This window comes from Bombus vancouverensis, chromosome 17, assembly GCF_051014615.1.
Source record: "Bombus vancouverensis nearcticus chromosome 17, iyBomVanc1_principal, whole genome shotgun sequence".
Classification (NCBI taxonomy): Eukaryota; Metazoa; Arthropoda; class Insecta; order Hymenoptera; family Apidae; genus Bombus; species Bombus vancouverensis.
The window spans coordinates 3,029,340-3,047,909 of record NC_134927.1 but is presented as its reverse complement, the minus strand read 5'-3'; the positions used below and the strand labels follow the sequence as shown (position 1 = coordinate 3,047,909).

At 30.8% G+C, this 18,570-nt stretch overlaps 3 protein-coding genes and 1 long non-coding RNA gene across 13 annotated transcripts; 3 read left to right on the top strand and 1 right to left on the bottom strand.

Annotated features, from left to right (window-relative positions):
- The first annotated feature begins 1,643 nt into the window (after positions 1-1,643).
- LOC117165119 (carboxy-terminal kinesin 2-like) lies at positions 1,644-4,934 on the top strand. Of its 4 annotated transcripts, none has more exons than XM_076625922.1 (5): positions 1,644-1,769; positions 2,075-3,365; positions 3,455-3,965; positions 4,078-4,434; positions 4,683-4,934. In XM_076625922.1, the coding sequence occupies exons 2-3, from the start codon at positions 2,914-2,916 to the stop codon at positions 3,642-3,644; spliced, it is 642 nt and encodes a 213-aa protein (XP_076482037.1). In that variant the 5' UTR covers positions 1,644-1,769; positions 2,075-2,913; the 3' UTR covers positions 3,645-3,965; positions 4,078-4,434; positions 4,683-4,934. The 4 variants fall into 4 exon arrangements, with proteins under 4 accessions (XP_076482037.1, XP_076482039.1, XP_076482038.1 ...); XM_076625924.1 differs by lacking the exon at positions 1,644-1,769 and having other exon boundaries at positions 1,896-2,280; positions 2,698-3,365; XM_076625923.1 differs by lacking the exon at positions 1,644-1,769 and having other exon boundaries at positions 1,896-2,641; positions 2,698-3,365.
- LOC143303866 (uncharacterized) lies at positions 3,423-5,897 on the bottom strand. Of its 5 annotated transcripts, none has more exons than XR_013060534.1 (3): positions 5,646-5,892; positions 4,698-4,759; positions 3,423-3,596 (listed from the first exon to the last, which is right to left on the bottom strand). It is a non-coding gene; the product is annotated as an uncharacterized LOC143303866 (long non-coding RNA). The 5 variants fall into 5 exon arrangements; XR_013060533.1 differs by lacking the exon at positions 5,646-5,892 and adding an exon at positions 5,540-5,617; XR_013060530.1 differs by having other exon boundaries at positions 3,423-4,759; positions 5,646-5,897.
- Positions 5,813-10,815, top strand: LOC117165117 (protein claret segregational). Of its 3 annotated transcripts, XR_013060529.1 has the most exons (6): positions 5,912-6,262; positions 6,578-7,578; positions 7,659-7,956; positions 8,789-9,063; positions 9,154-10,595; positions 10,685-10,815. XR_013060529.1 is itself a non-coding variant. In XM_076625921.1 (5 exons), exons 2-5 carry the CDS (start codon positions 6,578-6,580, stop codon positions 9,572-9,574), a joined length of 1,995 nt encoding a protein of 664 aa, XP_076482036.1. In that variant the 5' UTR covers positions 5,813-5,896; the 3' UTR covers positions 9,575-10,182. The 3 variants fall into 3 exon arrangements, 2 of the variants coding, with proteins under 2 accessions (XP_076482036.1, XP_076482035.1); XM_076625921.1 differs by lacking the exons at positions 5,912-6,262; positions 10,685-10,815 and adding an exon at positions 5,813-5,896 and having other exon boundaries at positions 9,154-10,182; XM_076625920.1 differs by lacking the exon at positions 10,685-10,815 and having other exon boundaries at positions 5,912-6,182; positions 9,154-10,182.
- Phf5a (PHD finger protein 5a) lies at positions 10,715-13,665 on the top strand. Its single transcript, XM_033348573.2, has 3 exons — positions 10,715-10,908; positions 11,459-11,649; positions 13,494-13,665. Exons 1-3 carry the CDS (start codon positions 10,857-10,859, stop codon positions 13,581-13,583), a joined length of 333 nt encoding a protein of 110 aa, XP_033204464.1. The 5' UTR covers positions 10,715-10,856; the 3' UTR covers positions 13,584-13,665.
- Positions 13,666-18,570: the final 4,905 nt, after the last annotated feature.

Here is an 18,570-nt window from a genome sequence, read left to right as displayed (position 1 = left end):
AACTATAAGCGAGGACACGAAAAATTTATCTCTAATGTAAAACCACTAATACCTGCAACGGACAAGATTTGAGATGTACGTTTAGTACAAATATTTCTTATTCCTCGCATTGCTGCTACATCAATCGTTCTTTTGCTAGAAAACCTCAAGATTCTTTAATTCGCGAACACTCGGCTCTAAAATCGAAGTAAAATGGAAACGACTCACCCGGATGACTTGATCTACCAGTTGATGCTTCCACTACGTAGAAATCGATTCGACGCTGGTTATTGAAATTATATTCACGGCACTGCTTTCTAAAAGATTTTCCTCCATAATCAGATTGACAGCTGCGCACCATGCAGCGGAGTCGGAGCCCGCGGTTTCAGGGTTAAAACGCGGTGGCGAAAAATTGTTGGGTTTCACACTCGATTTTTGCACTAGCGACTGAATTAACTCGCGCACGATGGTCGTAAGTTCTTGCACTGTTATAACCGGCACTGTAAGTGTAAGTATTACTAAACTAACTCTTGGTTAAAACGTGGAATATCCACCGAGCGTAAAGACGACAAGTCACTCGCTAATACGACCTCACGAGAGAGAATGACTTTCCGTCGCGATGATGCTCCAGAGGAAAACTATGATGGGGTGTGTCTAAGAGCACGAGATCATCGGATTCGTCGAGGAACGCCTTCGTTCGGAAAGTGAGGGAAATTGACGTTGCTGTTAATTGGTCAATTTCCATGTTGGTGGCTAGAAAATGATGCTAGCCGCCCTTGAGCTAGCTTGTTGCTAGCGGAAGCATTGTTTCCGATCTTCCCATAATTGGGACAAAGACTGCTTGTCCTTTTGAAGAACCTTAATTAACAAAATCCTAAGATTTCTAACGGGTCCTCGGGCTAGCTGAACCTTTACTGTGTAGGTGCATCGACATCTGGTAATCATTTTGCCCGAAGGAACCATTGGAATGTTTACTTTAGAGTACCTCTACAAATATTTCTTTTAATGAGGGTACTCCATAGCTTTGTTAGACAAAGCGTTCGTCCTGTGACCGAGGCTACGTTCGGCGACTAATTGTCGCCTTGAGCCCAAGCTCATTGTCACAAATCTCAAATAAATACAACTGGGTAGAATGACGGCAATTGTTTAATTACGGCTATAGACGTTAATCACAATTTTACGGATTTTCCCGAAGTTCCAAAAGGAAGGCTCCGGTGTTCTTTTATCTCCGACAGATATATATATATATTTTTTTTTTATTTATTAAAATTACAATCAATTCTCGCGTTGAGAATTTTCAGTAAATTTTCTGGCGTGGCGCAGTGACATGGCTGATTATTTATAATATGTATTAACTTATTATAGATAAGTATAATTTATATGTAATATGTATTTATATTATAAATAATCCAGCGTTTAGGTCTAGCGGGTAGTGCCTCTTCAGCCTGCGGATCTGGTCCGTCGTATCAAATAGTCCAGAGATTAGGGGGTTTCGGTGTTTGTTGACTCTTTTGCTATATCTCCGACAGATATATTGAAGCATGAAAATAATTGTTCACATTCTTACAAATATCGAGACTCTTTTTCTATTTCGTTTAGTAATTTTCATTTCTAACGTTTTGAACATTTTCTATTAGTAAGAATAAGGAACAAGCTAAACGGTTGAGATATAACAAGACACTTCACAGAATTTAGACTAGTTTAAAGAGAAATTAATTTAACTCTCGTATTGCAGTGCCTGAGTTTGTCGAACTAGTCGACAAACAACGGAATTTATTTATGTTGGAACGGTAAGAAGCCAAACGTATTTTTAAATAACAGATTTAACATCAGTAATGGACAGCTCATAGATGGCTCGCAATATTTGATTGCCATAGTAAATGTACATGTACATTGTTGCCATTTCCAATGTTCTTCGCGAGCGTAGATTCCGAATTAAGTGGATAGCTCTGTATGTTACGCCAATATGCTGACTTCTAAATTTATCTCAGTTTCGAGCCTCGATTGTCATTCTATCCTTATCTTTTATACTCTTGTTACTCTTTTTATCTATATCACTTTTTATTACTATCTATATGCACTATTCTCTTAACAGGCACTCCCAACCTAAAATATTATGCCAGCTCCACTTTAAGAAACATGGGTATCTATGCTGACCAATTTTTATCCGAAATGTTCAAATCAAGTCCTACAAAAAATACGCATAGAAGGAAAAAGTTGAAGGGGAATGCCGTACCAGAACCATCAAAATATTTATTAAAAAATAAACAAGAAGAAGAAGATATACAAGAAAGACAGCTCGTAACATTTTTTTTTATTTAATATTTCACATTATAATTACAAATAACAATAACAAAACAAATTATAATTATAATTATAAATGACAAAACAAATAATTGATAAATGTGTAACTACGAGCGACTTATTTGTGTCCTTTTGCACAACGAGATTTATTTGCCAGATACTTGTTTATATCGCTCGTTATATTTTCAATTTTATGTAACGCACTACTGAAGTAACTACGTTTGTTTTATTGTTTTGAATAAAATGTGATTTGAGGCACCATGAACAGTAAAAGGGGGCTTGTCTAATGATGGATATTGTAGTTTGAATACTGGAAATATTGATCTTGCATATATGGATATTGGTTAAATGTTCTGAAGTATGTAGTTTCTTTTTGTTATTGCATTAATCCAAATAATTGATCTTTATGTTTAGATGGAATCATGCTTGCCAAAACCAAAAATTAATTTATCAAAGGTAACTAGCAGCACAGTAAATATTGCTATGAAAAGAATAATCAAAAAATGATATGAAATAATACGTCCCTTGCACGTTCTAATGCTGTTCCTCAAAAACTGATGAAGGAAAAAATACAACTGATAAAACACATATATAAAAACTTTGGCAAAATATAGTAAACCTCAAGTACAAATGAACACATTAAAGGTAAATGAAAATATACATAAACTAAAAGTAGAAGGATATGAAAATCTGAATAAGACATTAGTAAATGAATGCAGGGAATTAAATGCAGAAATGAATAAATTGCAAGAAGAAAAAGAGAATTTGATAAAATGTTTGAAAGAATCAGAGGAGTCATGTAAAAACATTTCAAATATTTTAATAGAATTTAAAGAAAAATGCTTGTCTCAAGAGTCGTTACTGTCACAACATGAATTTACAATAAAGGATCTAAAAGCTAGTTTAAAAGTTGAAAGAGAGATGAATAAAGAATTAAATGCAACTAAAAATGAGTTACAAACATTGGTTTATACCATGAACAAAGATCGTAGAGTTCTCCATAATGCAATACAAGAAATGAAAGGAAATATCAGGGTATTTTGCAGAGTCCGACCTAGAACTCCAAATGAACTTGGGAAAGTGTATGTATTTTATATATATATATATATAAATATTTGATTTTCACAAATACAGCACAGTTTCTTAATGACGTCTATTTTATTTTCTCCAGGATATATAATATCAACTTTGTACATGAACACACTATCGTAGTAGGAAAATTTAATGGGTATGATTCAGTTAGTTGCAGTGGAAAATCAAAGGGAACCAGACAAGAATTTTCATTCGATGAAATGTTCCCAGCAACTGTTAGCCTGAAAAATATTTTTGTAGAGTTAGCTCTGTTAGATCAGTCCACTTAGAAGAGTATAATGTCTGTGTAGCTGACTCATTTATTAATAGTCTTAATCTAGATTAATCTAGATTAATAATCTTTAGCTGACATTTCAAAGACGTTGATATTACTGAATGTATCTCCTTTAGACGAATATTATAATGAAACATTGAATTTATTGAGATTTGCTATCAATGTACACAATTGCTAATCCCAGAATAGAAAAAGAACGCGACTAATGTTATTATCCTATGAGCATGACTACAAAAACACTATACAAAGTTCCAACAAATAGTAATAGTATAGACAGATATCGTATTTTGTTAAAGAAATACAAATAAGAGTGAAGGTAAATTTATATGGTATATAGCAATTAAATCATTAGTTTTTAATGTTTAATATATTAACTGGCATATAATATTTATATACCAGTATTATAATGCAACTTGTTTCATTAATAGGATTTACCAAAAGGAATGGTTATACATGACTTTATGCAAATATCACTATTAGAAATAAATTCAAATTTGTCCACTATGTTGAAAATTAATTTTAATGATTTCACACAATTAGAAAATTTTATTGACTTTGCAATTGAAAAAGCACTCATTCCTGTCCATTTACTGTCGTAATTCCAATTAGAGAAATAATAAGAGCTATTCTCTGGTAAGAAAGTATGTCCACAAGGAAAAAGCAAAATTGACGGATATGGATGAATATGTGAATGTGTAATATTATGGGAATAAGAAAGCTATATGCCAGAAAGTGTTTGAGACTATGAATGTTGTAATGACATCCTGCAGTGATGAAGGAATCAAGTAAGAGAATTCTAAATTAAAACTTAATTACTTAGAAAATTTTTAAGAATGTTTTCAAATAAAATATTACAAATTAATATTATAAATTTTATTACAAATTTGTTAATTTATGATAAGATTTATGATATAATTTGTTAAATGTCATAAATTTGCAAATTTGTAATATAAAAATTTAAAATATTACAGGATTCTTTTATATTACATGATAAAAATGAAATTTTGCTTAAAAAAAATTCGTTTTCTTGCAGATTTACGTCACATACTTAAGCATCAAAGTCCTTGGTGATAATAAAAGTGATAGCTAATGTTTGGAAATCCATGTTACCTGCGAAAAGATGATAATAGGTTCGATCTTGTTAAATGAATTAAAAAGTAATTTAAAGATCAGTTAAATATTTTCAATCTATAGTCAAAGACTAAATATATTCCTAATCTATTTATAATACTTGTATAAAATAAATATAAGACTTGTGATGATTAAATACATATATTTATATATATACATATAGTTTAATTATATATATATATTTATATATAGTTTAATTTCACACGGATATGCACTAATTAGGTATACAAATTTAAATATAATATTTTTATTATGAGATCATTAAATCTTTATAAGAAACTAAGATTACTGTTTAGTAAAATATAAATATATATATTCGTATGCATATATCAATTTTGTAAATCACACTGAAATATTTTTTTACTTAATTACTCTGTATTATCATAATTTACATTTTTTCAAAAAATAGGAAGTATTCCGAAATTAAATAAACTGGCTGTGTATAAATGTACTAGGTTATCCGGAAGATTCATAGTGACAGTTAAGATTGATTTAACTAAAATTAAACTCTAGTCATTTATAATTTCACGAGTGTTTTCTCGAAAACACGAAAGTTTTTAGAGTATAATACTGATCTTTCCATCTGATATAAAAAAAGAAAATATATTAACAATAACTTTTAATGTTTTCAAATAAGCAACAACTGAATTAGGAAAATTAAGGAAACAACGTTTATTTTTTTATATATAGTGTTAGATATCGAAATTTACTACTTGATGAATACCTATTTAAAAAATTTTTAATAAAATAGTTACAAACCTATGCTCATTTAATATTTCTCTTAGAATTATTCATAAAATACATTGCTACAGCCTGATCGTTTAATTTTGAAATACATATTTTATCATAACCTACATATACTTACCATAAATTATTTTCATAAATTAAGTATATTCAAAAAGTTATTGAATGTATATTTTACTAACTCATTTGGAAAAAGTGATTTTTATTGATTAAAATATTTAATTAAATATCAATTAATGACACTATAAAAATAATAAATTATTGATAATTTTATAATCGGAAAATTATAATTCGGAACAACTGATAATCTTTATTTATTGTTGTTTAAGTTTCAAACTGCTAATGAAAATTAAATAGCATCAACACATTCAGGTATCGATACGTGTATCGACTTTAAAATATAACCAAGTATAAATACATATATCAGTGATTACTATTGGGCAAATCTTTTCTATGTCTTCAAGTGATTGGTTCTCAGCTCTCATACTATACTCCTCTGATTGGCTACATTCAAGCAAATTCAAGTTTAAATAAATGCAGTTGTTTAACAGCTTAACCGACTCTTGAATGCTGTGAAGTGAAGTAAACTGTCGTTTCTTTCTTTCTGTACAAGTAACACTATTAGTGTGATTTTGTGTATGCGAACATAACAAATTAGGTAATATAATTTAAAAGTAAACAAATAATTGATAAGTGTGTAACCACGAGTGACTTAATTGTGTTCTTTTGTTGAACGAGGTTTGTTTTGTCAGATAGTTGTTTATATCAATCGTACACATCAATTTTTTGTCATGTATAATATATTTTCAATTTCACGTAATCCACTATTTAACTAACTACATTTGTTTTATTGTTTTGAATAAAATGTGGCTTGGGGCAGCATAAACAGTAAAGGGGGGCTTGTCTGCTAATGGATGTTGTAGTTTGGTAATAATTAAACAGTACACTGGAAATATTGGTTTTGCATGTATGGGTATGAGTTAAATGTTTTAAAGCATGTAGTTTCTTTTTTTTATTATTATATTAATCCAAATAATTGATCTTCATGTTTAGATGGAATCACGCTTGCCAAAACCAAAAATTAATTTATCAAAAGTAATTAACAGCACAGTAAACATTGCTACAGACAAAGATAATCAAAAAATGGTAAAAAGCCAAAATGATGTGCCCCATGCAAGTTCTAGTGCTGTTCCTGAAAGACTGACAAAAGCCAAAAGTACAGTAAATATAGCAAAATGTTCAAATGAAAATAAACCTCCAATTAAACAAACTTTAAGTAGATCGAAGACTATGTCTTCCATTACTACCAGAGCTGTGAAAAGACCAGCTGTTGCAGCCATTACACATGGCGAAACCAAGAGACAATTTGCTAAGCCTCCTACTAAAATAAGTACACAGCAAGTCGGTAGTACATTAAGAAATAATACCACCAATAAGTCTAGTCAGAATATCATAGCCCAGAAGGTACAATGCAGCAGTAATGCAGCTAAGCCTTCCAAATGGGACTTAAAGGGTCGATTGGCCCACACCAGTAATGAGTTATCCAATATACGACAGAAATATGCAGAAACTTCAGCAAAATATAATGAACTTCAAGAACAAATGAACACATTAAAGGCAAATGAAAATGTACATAAACTAAAAGCAGAAGAATATGAAAATTTGAATAAGACATTAGTAAATGAATGCAGAGAATTAAAAGCAGAAATGAGTAAATTGCAAGAAGAAAAAGAGAATTTGACAAAATGTTTGAAAGAATCAGAGGAGTCATGTAAAAGCATTTCAAATACTTTAGTAGAATTTAAACAAAAATGCTCGTCTCAAGAGTCATTAATATCACAACATGAATTTATAATAAAGGATCTAAAAGCTAGTTTAGAAGTTGAAACAGAAAAGAATAAAGAATTAAATGCAACTAAAAATGAGTTACAAACATTGGTTCATACCATGGACAAAGATCGTAGAGTCCTCCATAATGCAATACAAGAAATGAAAGGAAATATCAGGGTATTTTGCAGAGTCCGACCTAGAACTCCAAGTGAACTTGGAAAAGTGTATGTATTTTATATATATAAATATTTGATTTTCACAAATACAGCACAGTTTCCTAATGATGTTTATTTTATTTATCCAGGATGTGTAATATCAACTTTGTAGATGAATGCACTATCGAAGTAGGAAAATTTGATGGGTCTGATTCAGTTAGTTGCAGCGGAAGACCGAGAGGAACCAGGCAAGAGTTCTCTTTCGATAAAGTCTTCCCACCAACTGCTACCCAAGAACATATTTTTGAAGAATTAGCCCTGTTAGTTGAGTCCGCTTTAGAGGGATATAATGTCTGTGTATTTGCATATGGCCAGACTGGTTCTGGTAAAACATATACTATGGAAGGCTTACCGGGTATTGAAATGGAAGGCATGATACCTAGAACGGTATACATTGAACAGTATATATATATGTTGGAGATGAAAGGACGCCGGAGCCGTCCCTCTGGAACTTCGGCAAAATCTGTAGAATTGCTGGAAAAACCCAGATTTTATAGTGGGTCCTCGGGCTAACTGGACTTGTGCTGTGTACGTGCCTCAACATCAGGTATTCGTTGTCCGAAGGAACCGTTGGAATGTTTTACTGTCAAGTACCTCTATTGGTATTTCTTTTAATGAGGGTCATACTATAATTCCACACCCTTGCTAGGCGAAGCGCCTGTCCCGTTGACCGCGGCTACGTTTGGCAACTGATGGTCGCCTTGAGCCCAAGTTTATTATCACAAATCGCAAACAAGTACAATTGGGCAGGATGACGACAAATTACGACTGTAAACTTTAATTGCAATTTTACGGATTTTCCTGAAGTTCCAGAGGGACGGCTCCGGCGTCCTTTCATCTCCGACATATATATACAGGGTGCTAGGTAACTGGTGGTACAAGTGGAAAGGGGGTGATTCTACGCGAAAAAAGAAGTCGAAAATATAGAATAAAAATTTTTCGTTTGAGGCTTTGTTTTCGAGAAAATTGACTTTGAATTTTCGCTCGGTATGCGTGCGGCACGTTATAACGGATCTCACTGTAGATCGTTGTCTCGATGGAAAAATTAAAAAAAAAAAATTAAAAAAAATTTTTATTCTGTATTTTCGACTTCTTTTTTCGCGTAGAATCACCCCCTTTCCGCTTGTACCACTAGTTACCAACCACCCTGTGTATATATATACATATATATTATTACTACTTGCAATGTAAAATAGTATGATCTTTTTTAATGATTCAGGTACGACATATATTCCAAAAAATGAAAGAATTTCAATTACTTGGTTGGGAATATCGGATAGAAGCTAGTTTCCTTGAGATTTACAATGAGCATATTGTTGACTTGCTTGATTCTCAAGCTAAGACACATGAAATCAAAATGGCTGATAGTAAGGGACACAATTTGTATGTCAGTAATTTGAAAATACAGGAAATTAATAGCCCCGAAGAATTGCACGAGTGCCTTTTGACGGCGCAATGTAATAGAGCAGTTGCGGCTACTCAATCGAACGAACGGTACATACATAAAAACATATATTCGCATTTTCTGTCTTGGATGTACAAATATGATAGACTTAAAAATAAATGCATAATTTAATCTTCTAGGTCGTCTAGGTCACATTCAGTAACAAGAATAAAGCTTGTAGGAACACATCAGTTAAAAGAGGAGATTTCAATAGGAAACTTAAATTTAGTTGACCTAGCGGGATCTGAAAGATTAAAAGGGGAAGAATCTGTACGACTGGCAGAAACAAAAAACATTAATAAATCGTTAGCAAACTTGGGCAACGTTATCTTGGCCCTTTTGAAAAAACAAGAACATATTCCATACAGAAACTCAAAACTCACTCATTTATTAATGCCGTCTTTGGGTGGCAATTCAAAAACTTTGATGTTACTGAACGTATCTCCTTTAGACGAATGTTATAACGAAACATTGAATTCATTGAGATTTGCTAGCAGTGTAAACAGTTGCAAACCTGGTAATGCAAAAAGAACACGACTAGTGCTACAAAACTCCGCATGAAGTTTCACCAAATAGTATTTTTATTACACTTCAAGATTTTAGTGTTTTTAAGCATTATTTTTTAAAAGCATTATTTAGACTATTTTATATAGTAAACGCACATCCTCTTTTGTGTAATTTTATTTTTTTCTTTTATAAACCGCAACAAAAACTGTAAATAGTTCAATATAAAATATATTACCATAACACTGACATAATTTACATATTTGCTCAGTTTAACTGTAATTTCCATATTTTCAAAGATATTGTATATAATTAAAAGAAATAACTTTTTTGAACTATTATTATATTCATTATAAAAAAAAAGTCTCTGACTTGATTCGAACCAATCCCTTCCGGTTTAACAAAACGAAACCGTGTACATTTTTCATCAATTGCGTTTTTTGGCAACAATTGTATTATTTAAAATAATAGGAAAAATTTTTTCTACACTGCCAGACATAGGTATTAGCTGGTGTTAATATATTTATTTGTTATACTTATTACATAATTTTAATATATTTTATTTTATTCAGCGTTTCATGCTACAATGTATAATACAAATAGAATAATAGGTGTATAATAAATGCATAGGTGTATAATATGGCTAGCAATATATGTTTCCTTTAGCAGTGCACCATGCCGAACGCACATTTCTTCATGTCTCTGCTTACTAATACATGCCAGAGTCGCACGATCGCTCATCCCCTCCTCCCCGCTGTGCTTATAAATGTTTCTTCTACCAAGAGCATCGAAGACGAGTCGCATTGATAGTATAGTCGTTGACCATGAGAGGTCCTTATTCTTAGTGTTTATTTTTTAGCAGAATTTCGCACATGAACGTTGACTGACGATCTCCCTAGTTCCTACATCTCTAACAGAAAGAAAAATTTCCTCTGTTTTTAATATTCTCTAATCTCTGGTGACTAGTGCGGTAATAATACACAGGCACTAAATCGCCTAAACAAACCCAAGTAATCGCTAAAATACGTAATAAGAGAATTGTATTATGATACCTTAGTACAATCTTATATCATATTAGGTATACTTAAATAAGACAAGAATATAAAATTGAAAATTTCCATATTATTTGGTTAAATATTGTATATTTTAAATACTATTCTCAAACAGTTATTCGCATGTACGCTAAATTGTCCAAACTGTCGTCGATTTAAAAGGCACCATAAAACGTAAACAAAGTTGAGAATTTCTAAATGTATTGGCTTGTGACGTATGATACGAAAAGATTCATACAATAATTCGTCTTTCGTATACGTTAAAAGAATTTTGCTAATTCTGGGATATGGCAAAACATCATCCAGATTTAATTTTTTGTAGAAAACAACCGGGAGTTGGTAAGATTTATACATGTACTTAAATTGCAATTTTGAATTTTAGGTTAAGTTTGCTTTATACTTTTTTTGCATTTTTTGCATTTTTTTATGAAATTCTTACTTAAAGACAAAGGAAATTATTTTATTACTGTTATATTTAAATAAATATTTAATTATTACAGATTTTAACTATAATATATTTTCATCAGAAATAGTGATATTCTTACATAAACAACAAACTTCCTTAATAAATAATTAGATCTGTTTGTACTTTCATTGTTAATTAATTATGTAATTTTTCATTATATATATATGTATCAATAGTATATGTGTCGAAATTCTTGTATAGATATATGTATCTGTAAATAATTTTTTACTTTAACTTCTATAAAATTAATCTTCTATTTACATTGTACTCCATTTACCTAGAAATTTATAAAATGAAGAAGTAAAATTACAATTATGGGATAAATAGATTTATATATAAAAACGTTACCAATATCGTATAATTGCTATATGATAATAATAACATCATGTATACATATATAATTAAAATAGTTTTTATTTTCAGCAATAGGGAGGTTATGCGAGAAATGTGACGGTAAATGTGTAATTTGTGATTCTTATGTAAGACCTTGTACTTTGGTTCGGATTTGTGATGAATGCAATTATGGATCTTATCAAGGCAGATGTGTTATCTGTGGTGGACCTGGTGTGTCTGATGCCTATTATTGCAAAGAATGTACAATCCAAGAGAAAGATGTAAGTTTTTAAAAAAGTAATTTAATATGTGTTCTTAATATATTACATTCGTTATTTCTGAGTATAAAATTATGAAATTTGATTTATTAAATGGTCAGATTGTTAACTATTGTGATTTATATCTTTGTTATTTTTCATTTCATGTCATACTTCAAAGCTGGTTTACGACATTACTTAATTTTTTATATATTCCTATAAGAAAAGCCGAATAGTAAAAGATTTAAAGAAAGACAAAATTTAAAAATTGATTATGATTAAATAGATTGATTAAATGAATGTTTTTAATGTATCTATTTTATAGACTTTGTATGTAATACTTTATTTACTTTGTTATAATGAAAATAAAGTAAAAGTAAGGAATGAAGAAACTTTAAAAATAATTATATTAGTTTAATTATAGTTTGGGAAACATCTTATATTCTAATGGAAATTATTTTAAAGAAATATATTGATAAAAATAAAATTTCTTCGCATATAAACTTCCTTATTTAGAACTGCAATTTCATTTGAATACAATATATGTATATCAATTATTATATCTATCTATAAATTTATTTATAAGTAGCATGATCTTTATAAGATTCTTTAAACAGAAGTACCTTATTTTGTCACCTATATTACAAAAGTAGTTAGTTTCATGTAATTCTTGTTTCATGTCCTGTGCGAGATAAATGGAGACAAATTCAAGCACACATAAAGACTTTGTAGGAAGAGTAAATTCCGTTTTTGTAATTTTTAATAAACTGTTTAATAGAATCATTCATTTTACCATAAATTTATGATCATATTTACAAGTATTTTAATTAACTTGAAAGCATATTGAAGTCAGTCAATTTGAACAGAAATAATTTTATAATATTTCAGAATCTTCTGAACTTATATATATATATGTATATATCTTGTGAAATTTTTATTTTATTTAAAATAAGAAAGGCAACAAAAGGAATTCAATAATATTGTTCACGATTTTTTAGATGAGTGGGAAACATCTAAACAACTTTTTTAAAGAAAAATTTATAAATTTAATGCTCGAATCTTTTAAAAGTATAGTTTATTTCTCTGGCCCCATGCGGGCTGGAATTAGAATAAATCTATCAATATTGAATAATGTTTAAACTCAAATGCACATTGATCAACCTGATTGATATAATTATAATAAATGTATAGTTTATTTCCCATATTTTGTAATTTATAAAATTTTTAATAAAAGCAATTTGTTAATGTTATATGTATAATGTTTCTATATATTTGAGATTAAATATATATGTTTTATACCCCAGCATAAACCCAATATCTCTGTAGCCAGAATTTTTATCTTTTTTTTTAATTAGCTATAAATTATACATTAATATACAGACATGATATATATTATAATTCAACATTCATATTCTTTGGCAAGTAAAGGGAGATAGTGAGAAAGGAAGAGATAGAGGGAGAAAGGGAGAAATATTTACATAATTTTCTAGTTTATGTATTTAATAAATACTTCAATTCACAATTTCCATTTTAAATAGTATGCTGGATTTACATCTAAATCTTATTTAAATTCTTTTTCTATGACAATGTCAATTGAATAGAGATTGTGCAGCACTACTATACTATGTATTGTGTACTCTGGTAATAAAACTACAACATAGAGTGCTACAGTTTAATTCATTTAGATAAGTATATTCATAAAAAAGATATGAAAAAATATCTCAATAAAATCAAAAGTTATAGACAGTTACAACATATCAAGGAAGACAGAATGTGCTGGCATTTATATATATATATATATGTATGTATATATATATGACTTATAATGTGTAGTAATAGATTAAGATTGGAAATTTGGTTTGTTGCAGCGTGATGGTTGTCCAAAGATTGTAAATCTTGGGAGTTCAAAGACTGATCTATTTTATGAAAGGAAAAAATATGGGTTCAAAAGAAGATAAGTACTGGTACCGACAATTTTTGATGTGTACAAAATGTTTCTAATGTTGCAAATAAACAACTTTTTTTATAAAATTGTAATAATATCTATTTTTTAAGTTAAAAACTTAATTTCAAATTCGCGATCATACAATCTCTTTGTTACAAAATGTGTGTATGAATTAACGTTTTTGTAAGTTGTAAAGAAATTTAAAATGGAGAAATAAATTGTAATCGTGCGTAGAGAAGCGTTGTACTTCTTCTACATAAATATTATCTTGCATAAAATAATACCGTGTTTTGAAAAATGAATACCAACACTCTACGACAATTTCGAAAATCTTTATTTTAATTGCATATTTAGTCCATAATTTAATTAATAAAATTAGATTTGTAATAGAATTGCCACTCCACCAAGAATCCACTTACTAGCTCTCTCCTTAGTTCTTAAATTGAACGTCCACACATAAGTAGGACCTCGCGATCGTGTTTTTATACACAGGACATTCATATATACACAGGACATATTCTTTAAATCTTGTTTGTCCTGTGTAATCGCCCTAATATACATTATTGGTAATAATGGAAACAATTCTTTAAATCGAGAGTCCATGCTGTTTGAACGTCCCATCGTGCACCTACCATGTACAATCCGTCTATATATGTGCCTTGTCTTGGTGCTGATTTGTAAAGTTTAAGTGAAAAATCTATTATTACTCTGGAATAAAATTTACACAAATTGCAACTGAATTTTGTTAAAGATGGAAACTAGTGAGTTCATTTAAAAAAATGTACTTGAAATAAAATATTAAAAATATTTAAAAATACAGTTAAGATATCTTTATTTATTAATACTTTAAAATATTTGCATATACACATATATACACACACACATATATAAGAAGATAATCGCAAATTCAGTAGCTATAAATAATATTTGTACATCATTGTACTTATTAGAGCATTTATATAGCTACTAATTAATTAGATTCATATATATTAAATCTAATGCCATTATTTATTGTTTCCCTTATGGGGTTACATGACTTCTAGTTCAGACAATAATCCGTTGCTCGTTTTCGCTGCTATAAACTCTACTCTCACTTTCGTTTAACCTTACAAATCCTCACAAGTTTACATCGCGTTCTCAAAAAATCATATCAACTTAATAATAAAATGAAATTAATAAATAACAAAAAGTGATATACAATACTATAAATGAATCAACGCTCTAAGCCTGTGTGCGTGTGTACGCGCGCGTGTCTCTTCATTCTCCCCACTCATCCGCAGTGATCTTTGTGTCATTTAATAGTATTATATATAATATAATATAATATAATAATATATGTAATAGTACTTTCATACGATTACCAAAAATTGATGCTACGAAAATAAATCGTGGATTTCGCCATAAAAAGGTTCATTAAAAAATAAGGATGTGTATGTACAAATACCTTTTTTCACCATTGTACATGTGCGATAAGTATACTATACCCGACATTAACATCATACAGTAAGGAAAAACAAAAATAAAGGATATGTTTGAAGGAATGACGGAGTAATGTTTTTAATAATTACGTGATTTCTTCTTTGGTTTTTCGCAGTACTTCGCAATATAAACATATTTTGTCCAATGGCCATTCATTTTTGCTTGCGGTTTGTTGCATAATTGCAGTTAGGAATGATTGAGGATTGAAAAAACCACCTAGCCATACCGATGATGGTAACTACATAATGATTCGTTATGCCATTAGAATAGATTAATTGCTGAGTAGAATAAGATTGCAATAAAGTTGAATAATAATGTTGTAAGAGTTTTTAGATTTTAATGTTAATTGGCAAAAAAGGAAAATTCTGCGTTTGGTACACGTAAACAATATGAATGACCCGTTAATATCGTCTGAAAGAAGATTCGTTAATATCTGGTTTGTCATCTTCTCGAATATAGTTCAATTTATGAGTTCTAAGGACAAATTAGAATTTTTTTTATTGGACTATTTCGAAACTTCATCAAAAAATGTACGTACAAATTTCTATTTGTACCTGTTGGATTATTACGAGAAATGAGTGCTTGTGCGTAGTATATGACAACACATATTATTCAACGTATTGAAAATAAATTTCTTTATACATAGACTGCAATATAAGTGGGAAAAAGACACAGCAACCATTTATTTATATATAAATATATATAAAAGATGCCGATATTATTTCCTTTTATTTAATAGTTCAATTGTTAAACAGTTTAATCATTGTTAATTGTCAGTTCTTAAGAATTCAGTCCGAAATACAGACGTGTCTTCCGCAGATAAAAATTAATTACATTACGCAATTATTACAATCAGAATTGTTACATCTTCTAACTTATGTTGTCTATAACCAACAGAGCCTAACAGTCAAGGGCCCAGTATAGGTTTCAAATTTTGTAACATCTCTATTTCTGGTATACATATACATGTACATATATACATGTATAAAGTGCAAAATACTTTTATGTTCGTTATTCCGAATAAGTTTGAGCGCCGTATGCGACAAATTTTTTTTTTATTATTTAATTTGTACTTTACAATTAGTTCAGATGGGCATTTAGTACATTTTTCTAACTTAATTGCTAAGTAATATGTGGATTTCTATCCCTAGCGGGATACCATCTTCCTGTTTGTTTACTTTATTTCTGTAGCGAGGTCAGCGGGGTGTCCTTTTCGTCTTCTTTCTATAAGTGTTTTGCTCGCTTCAGTAGCTAGCTGGTTTGGATGTGTTGCCGTTCGTTCCTTGTATTTTTCTGCGTACCTGCTAATTTCTTCATCGACCTTGTGGTATTTTTAAGCTTTGTGTATATCCTCGTTTCTGACATACCATGGGGCGTTAGCTATTGTTCTGAATCTTCTAGAAGCAACTCTGGTTTATTTACATGACTCATTTCTCTTGTCCCCCATAGTGGTATTCCAAATTGGTGTTATTATCGTTTTGTAAATTTTAGTTGAATTTTCGCTCGGTACGCGTGCACTTTATCACATCTCGTTATAACGGATCTCACCGTAGATCGTTGTCTCGATAGAAAAATTAAAAAAAAATTTTTATTCTATATTTTCGATTTCTTTTTTCGCGTAGAATCACCTCTTTCCGCTTGTACCACCAGTTACCAACCACCCTGTATAATATTATTTTTTGATATAATATATAATTGTGAGGTAATAGTCGTGTAGTATCAAAATATTTCTTTTTTTCGATGCTTAGGTTATAAATTATTAAAAATAGATTGTCAAGAAAAGTAAAAAATATTGGAAAAATAAAAAAAAAGCCAACACCACACGGAGTTCCCAGGCGGTCACCCATCCAAGTACTATCCGTGCCCAGCGCTGCTTAACTTTCGTGATCGGACGAGAACGAGTGCTTTTTTTTTTTTTTTTTTTAAACTGTTTATTAAAACCCAATATACAATTATAAATACATTATAGTGTTCACAATAAACGGTGAATTTATATAATGGTATCTTAGGCAAAGGTACCGATACGCAACGGTACTACGTAGCCATGCTGTAATATGTGTCGACGCTTTACATTTTTCGTGTTGAATATATCTTTTGGTTTAAGCCGCTGGAGGAGCGGAGCTTCTATGTGATTTTGTTTTTACTTGTTTTTGTTGTCCTGGAAACTGGGTCGCAAAAACAGGACGCTTCGGTAGTATGTTTTTGGGTGATGTGGAATTTGGGGGGGGGTGGGATGAGGGGGCGGGGGAGGGGGATGTTAAATAAATAATTTTCTTTTAAAAGAAGGAGAATTGCGAAAATTACAATGTTTGCACCTGTGTTGTGCGGGGACAGAATTGAGTTTTATCGGTTTAATAGATTTTCTTTCTTATTTTATTATGGGTTCAGTATCCACCAATATTTTTTTGAATTTTTTCTATGTTTGTCTTTGGTGTCTTTCAGGGGGAGGGCCATGTTGTATCTCCATCTAGTGTCTGCGGTCCCTATTTTTCTCTTTATATGATAAATTATCGGGATGTTATTTTGGTCTTGAAGGTAGTTTTTTCCGTCAAGGTATGGGAAAGCTTCTGGCGGGATGTAGCCTGTTGTCAGAGTGTTTTTGTAATATGTGTCATTTGGAAATAAGCAGCTGAAGATTAAACTATTTTCTTTTATCTTTGCCGCTTGCGCGAAGTGGTTTCGTATTAGCTTTAGGAAGTGACAGTCTATGCGGTGAACGCTGGCTAGGTCGTATATTATTTTGTTTTTTACGTATTTTTTGAATCCGCTGTGTTCGGATCTGTAAGTGCTCAGACAAGCTCTGATGCATTTTCTTTCGAATATGCGAATTTTTTCCATTTGGGAGGCTGATATGTTGTACCAGATTGGGCAGCCGTAGGTTATGATCGGTCTGATTAGTGCTTGATAGCATAGAATTTTTACTTTGCTATCGAGATGTTTGGAGTGGAATAGTTTTTTCATTTTCCAAAATGCTTTATTGGCCTTGGTAAGTTGAATTTCGGTGTGCTGCTTGTAGTTTAATTTGTAATCTATGTTTACCCCTAAGTATTTTACGCAATTTTTGTGTGGTATGAGGGCCCCTTTGTCTGTTTTTTCTCTTATCTGAAATTTTTTGCAGTGTTCTCTTTCTATTGGGCCGATTTCACTTGACTTGGGTCTAAACAGTATGGTTTCGCATTTACTTATGTTGATTTTTAGTTTCCATGCGTGGTAATAGTCGTTTATTTTCTCAAAGAGTTCTTGGAGTTCCGTTTTTATAGTTTTGGTTTTGCGGCCTGTTACGTATATGATTAGGTCGTCTGCGAAGGCTATGGAGCGTTTATGGGTGGATGTATTGAGATCAAAGAGGTTTAGTAAGTCGCTGTTGTAAATACTGAAAAGTAACGGGGAATTTACTGTACCTTGTTGTAGACCGTTTTTTATGGAGAATTCTTTGCTTGATGAGTGTGAACCTTCAGTCATTACGAATGTTCTGTTTGCGATCATGTCCCAGACTATTTTAATCAGGTGTTTAGGGAACT